At 28.3% G+C, this 5,971-nt stretch overlaps 1 protein-coding gene across 1 annotated transcript in view; it reads left to right on the top strand.

Annotated features, from left to right (window-relative positions):
• Window positions 1-4,735: 4,735 nt before the first annotated feature.
• LOC109545183 (1,5-anhydro-D-fructose reductase) overlaps window positions 4,736-5,971 on the top strand; it is a 4,807-nt gene continuing 3,571 nt past the window's right edge. The window contains exons 1-2 of the mRNA XM_019915724.2: window positions 4,736-5,021; window positions 5,224-5,365. Of these exons, the coding sequence (XP_019771283.1) occupies window positions 4,944-5,021; window positions 5,224-5,365 (220 nt within the window). The 5' untranslated portion in view covers window positions 4,736-4,943. The remainder of the gene's footprint in view (window positions 5,022-5,223; window positions 5,366-5,971) is intronic.

Here is a 5,971-nt window from a genome sequence, read left to right as displayed (position 1 = left end):
AAATTGAGATAATATGTTCTAAAGTTTGTTCACACTTACTAAAAATAATATATTAGTAACTTTTTGGGTGTTGATGGTGTTATATTATATATAGGTACAAAAAGTATTATGTACTAAGAAACATTATTATTAATTTATTTGTTTCATGCTAATCTGAAAAGAAAAGAAGAAAATAAAATAAGAAAAAACAAATATTTTTTTTATAATATTTAAAAAATATTTCCTTTTGCTATGAAATATTTAGCAAACATAAATATTTGGTAAATATTTAGTAAATATTTACGTAATATTTTGTGCTATCTGGGGAAACATTTAAGCATCAAAACGCGCTGAAAAAACTGCGAAAAAACGGTGTTATTTAATAAAATTAGGATTAACAATTTCAATGTAATTTTTGGAAATAAAATATTCTAGATACCTCTACCGGTTCTAATATCTATCTTCTTAGTAAAAGCAATAATAGATCTTTCCGATTGGTTAGTTAAATCCCGTGCGGAAAAACATGAATAAAATTAATTCATAAAACATTCCTTTAAAAAATATACGACATCTAAATTAAAGAATACAGGGTTTTTATTGCGTTTAATGCGATTTCTGAAAACAATCAATTTAAATTAAAAAAGGTAAATTTTTTATTAAGTCGCGCTTATAGAATTGTTCGAATACTGGGTCAATCAAACATACCATGTTTAGATTTCGCGAAATTGAAATAAATATTAAGACTTTTCGGATAAATGTATAGGTCAATAAAAAGTTTCCGTTTAGTTCTAAACTGAAAAATATTTCTTTTTATATATGAAATAAACCGAATTAACTTGAAGCCCAAACATTATCGTGCTACGAATTCTAGGTTGTCCTACGAAGCCCAAACAATTTTGCCCAAATTGACCTGAAATCCTTCATCAGTGCACACTTGAAAAAGACGCATCAACAAAGCAAAATAATACGTTTTTAAATTTATTGGCTTACTTAATATAAGAAAACTCACAGGAATATTCAAGACGAAAAGGTTTAATAAACAACGACTCTTCGTAAATGTTGAATCATTTTCCACTTGACCAAAATTAGTTTACATTCCAACATTGTGTTAGAAATCTAGAATAGTATAAAAATGGTGTGGTAGTACCATATAAAACGGTAATTTTGTTACATTTTTAGTATAAAACTCAATACACTAATTCTCAATGCACAAAGAACTACACTGTTTTGCATCAAAATTCGTTATTTTACGGTTAATTATTTGTTACAGAATTACTAATATATGAATGGAGAGTTGAATAAATTTCTTGCGTCTGTTTAGTGGATATTCTTATGGCCCTTTACATAAAAAACATATTTGCTGAAAAAGTAAACCTCTATTATTTAAAGCATGCTATTTTTGAAAATGTTTGCTGCAATTAATCGCTATGTTAAAGGGGCTAAATTATTTTTTAATAGAAAATCTGAACCGTCAATGTAATGAATAACAATTATATATTTTTTTTACAGAAAATAAATAATATAATGAACAGAGGATAGAAGTGAAAATACATTGAATAAGAGGCCCGCAAATATTTAGCAAGTTGGCAGTATTCTTATAACTATAAGTAATTACATATATTGTCATATTATTCATACTAAAGCAGAAAATGTTTTAACACTTCTTATCAATGATCCAGCTCTTTCTTATTCTCCATTCTTATTAGTTTTGTTCAACAGCGGTAAACCTTAGTTACTGTTTTGATGTTCGCAGACACTTATCCCATAAACAATCAGCATTCGGAACCAGCATGTGTAAAAAACAATGAAATATTGACCGACTAAGCGAAAGATTCAGACAGGAGCCATCGGTATTAAGTTACCCTTTCTGCTAGAGTAACTCAGAACCCTTTCTCGGATTAGGGAAACCAAGTTTTAAACCGACTAACTTTCAAATTGATCACCTGCTTACCTAACAACAAAAACGCTTTTGGGAAATTTGATATATTCTTTACTTTTCGTAAATTTAATCATTGATTATGTTTTTGTATATGGCTTGGAAACAAATGTCTTTTCAATGTGGTCAAAAGGTATAAGATAAGGGCCGTTAAACGTTAAATCGTCCGTATGCAAGAGTGAACAAAGAAAATATGCTGACATTTTGAAAATATTTATTTTTAATTACAAAGCTATTAAATTAATGGATCATACCCACCTAGACAATCTTGCTTTTGTGTTATCTTATATCATATAATTCAGATACATATATTTATATCAAATTTACGACCGTATAATGTAATGATGGTAGTGAACAGGCTTTAAAACTGATTAAAACACAAGTTTAAGAAAAAATCCGTAATTTATAGGCAAGTGTAAAAAACGGCAAAATATCATAGAATATTTTGAAACCAGATTCGTTTAAAAGCTTTTTAATCTTATTTATACTTTACTGATTAAATATCATTTGTAATTATTATAAAAAATAGATGTAAGAAAATTTTCTATTTTTCTATTTTCTTTTATAAAGGAAAGCAATGAATAACAAATGAGCAAATCGAAAATCGTAAAATATCCAAAATTGCCATAACAGCCGCAAGTTAAAATAAATAAAATTGCTACGACATACATTTAAATCTGAAAAAACCATTAGACTGAAACTGTAATCAATATTTATTCAATATTAAATTTTTTTTTAAATTATATGCTTAATGTTTTATATTTCATAATATGTGATTCACAAAATAAGATATTTAATTAAAACCAGACAAAAAACCCAGGAAACAGGTAATACAGTTTTTATGTTGCAATCTATCTATAATACAAGGTTACTGAAACAATGCCATTCAATGAAAATCATAGTTTTTTTCTGAAAGTAGGAACGTAAATTAAGCATAGTAAAGTGACTGTCTGTATTATTCACGATAGTAGCCGAAGAGTTCGTGCATGTATTGTATTAAAAAGTGATATAATTTCTGATCACTTTTTATGTAAAAATGGAATTTATACAGATAGTTAAAGGAAGAACGATGCCCAAAATTGGATACGGGACATGGAATGTGAGTAGTTTCCAAATTGTTGCAACTTTACTTCCTTACAATTTCCAGTTACTTAAAATTACTCACATTTTGCTTCGTTTAAAAGTAAATTGTAAATAAATATGTAATACTAAAAACGTTATTGTAGTTGTTTATAAAATATTAAACACAACAGGATGAGTAAAGCAAAAAACAACAGAAATCGCGTTTCTAAAAAGCAGCAAATAAAAGTGAAGCGATTCGAAAGTGATACTCAATGCGATTTGAATAAATAATATTTTTATCCTGACGTAATTACACACTTGCATTAATCTCACATAATGGATTTGCCTGCACACTGAGTCGCAAGTAAACAAATGTTGAAATCATTTATATTGATATCGGATTTTTTTCAATAGTAGATACAATGAAACGGAAAACAACTTTCATGGCTAAACAATGTTGTCAAAACATTTAATAATTAGTGAATTATTAAGTAAATTAGTTCTAATTATTATATAAAAAACTTGGAGGAAGTTGGCACCTACCTGGAAATCGAGGAAAACGATATTAACAACTGTTAAATTCTCCGATGCTGAATATCTGAAGAAATTAAAAATAGGCAAACCGCAGAATTAATAGATCTTATTCAAAATTTATTCATATGATTTATAAAATATAATGTTTTAATAGCAGGACAATGTTAAAATATGTAAACTACACTTCATTGATATTACAAATCAAAATTAATTCTTGGGTTTCAGTTATTTATTGTCTTTATTTATCAATTAAAATACGTTTCGGTGTATTTTTCCACCATCAACAGTTTTTACGTGTAGCGTTGTTGCTGCTTTAAGCCTTGGCATACATTTCTGTTGTATGCCAGAAATGGAAATGTATGCCAAGGCTTAAAGCACATTAAATTACTGAAACCCAGGAATTAATTTTGATTTGGAATTGAAACACAGTCAGGAAAGTATATGCAATGATTGATATTACAGGGATAAACCATAGATTAAATTGTAAAAAAGTCGGAAATAGTAGATATTTAAACTTTTACATTTATTCAAGTTCCTTTTTATAGTTTCTATTTCTAAAAAATTAGTAAAAAAATACAAATGTAATAAATATTAAAATTGGGTAGCGCTCTACTTTTTAATAAGCTAAAACTCACTTCACAATCTTTAGAATTAAAACAGAAAATGGCAAATACAGAGTGATTAAACAAAAACTCAGTTTATTTTGGCAATAATGACTCAAATCGAGAAAAAATATTAATATAAAATCAAATAAATTAATATCTCGAAAATACCTATTAAAATTACTTTCTTATAATATTTTAATTGCAAAATGTGCAAAAAACATGTGCAATTTTTACACTGCACAAAATTTTTTCATGCTTAAAGTATATTAATGAAGACAATTCTTTGATGCAAGACGTACAAATTGCCTGACCAAAAAAGTGTCACCAGAGTTTTACAAAGAGAAAGTAGGCAAAAAAGGCAAATGCCATAAGGCCATGGAGTAAGGAAAGTTCCCTTATTCAACTTACTTAGAACTTACAGTAAAAGTTACCATCTCGTTGTAGATTTTCAAAGTAACATTGTATACTTTTATGCCTAAATCTTGTCTGCTGAGTTCTATTCTATATACATATTGTATACCTAAAATCTGGAGGAAATTCAATACACTTGTTCATATTGTCTCTTGAACGCCAGTCAAATATATATCTACTATAATGAACTAAAAATATTACTATTAAAGCCAAGAACGTGGCAACGCGTTTTCAAATTTTTCACTTTCGGTTTAAAGTCCCGCTATGAGAATGTCTCTCTTTATATGACCTCTTGCAGTATCCCGTTGGCGGTCAAGGCAGAATAAAAAGATATTCTTGATAACATTTTAAAATAACAATAAAAAGCGAATTTTCGTTGGTTTAATTTAAATTGAAGTACACTGCTAAAACACATTATGAAGTCACCCACAATCAATTTAAATGTCGGCAAAAGTACTTTACCTATGCCTATTCTTGGCTATGGTACCTGGCAAGTAAGTACAAAAGTAAAATTTATTATTTCAGTTTTTAATAAAAGGTTAATAACATATTTTGTTCGTTTTATTATTACTTTTCGTATTATCGGTCAGGGATAATATCTTAATTATATTCATACTTTGAAATGTTTCGCAATTTTTCGCTTTCTTTGGTCAACGGTTTAAAACAGTAATTTAATTTTTTTATTCAAATCATAAGGCTACAGACAAGGAGTTGGCCGATGCTGTGGAAGCTGCACTTGAAGCTGGATACAGGCATATCGATACAGCCCATGTGTATGAAAATGAAAAAGTAATCGGAGACATTTTGAAGAAATGGTTTGATGCTGGAAAACTTAAACGTAAGTATTTACATTTGCTTTTCGCAAAGAGCCACATCTTTGATTCGAAACTATGAAAGGGAATAAGAAAAAAAAAACATTCTAGGTAGTTTCGTAGGTATTGGTGATGGTTTCTTAATTCGTCCAAATTTCTGTTTTATATGTATATTTCTGAACATCTGACAGTTTATTTTCGATTGTTCAATACACTTTTTGAAAGTAGGTATAAATGCGGCATTTTAAATTGAGATTTGGGGCGATGTTTTTTTGCAACCTACTGGTTTTTTCCAATTTTATATTTTGATGCGCGCAAATTAGTTGGTGGTCGTACTTAAACTAAACAGATTTATCAGAAGAAAACGAATTGAAGACATTTACAGAAAAATTCGCCAAATTTCATAATCAGGTAAAAACTGTATGATTCCATATCAGGAGCAAAGACTTATAATTAGTTTTTGTCAGGAGATTAACGTCCAGTTCATTGTATGATTCATAAATTGCGGAAAATATTTTCTATTATTTAAATGAAGATTATTATGGTAAATCTGTTTGGTTTAAAATAATTCCTTGCGCTAATTACACGGAAAACTGTTTATCTTTCTTAGAATAACTAATGGCGCTTTCTAT

The sequence above is a fragment of the Dendroctonus ponderosae genome, unplaced genomic scaffold, assembly GCF_020466585.1.
Source record: "Dendroctonus ponderosae isolate FM_Combo_2020 unplaced genomic scaffold, Dpon_F_20191213v2 Dpon_F_20191213_6, whole genome shotgun sequence".
Lineage (NCBI taxonomy): Eukaryota > Metazoa > Arthropoda > Insecta > Coleoptera > Curculionidae > Dendroctonus > Dendroctonus ponderosae.
Note: the sequence above shows the minus strand (reverse complement) of the source record. Positions and strands in the feature narration are given on the sequence as shown.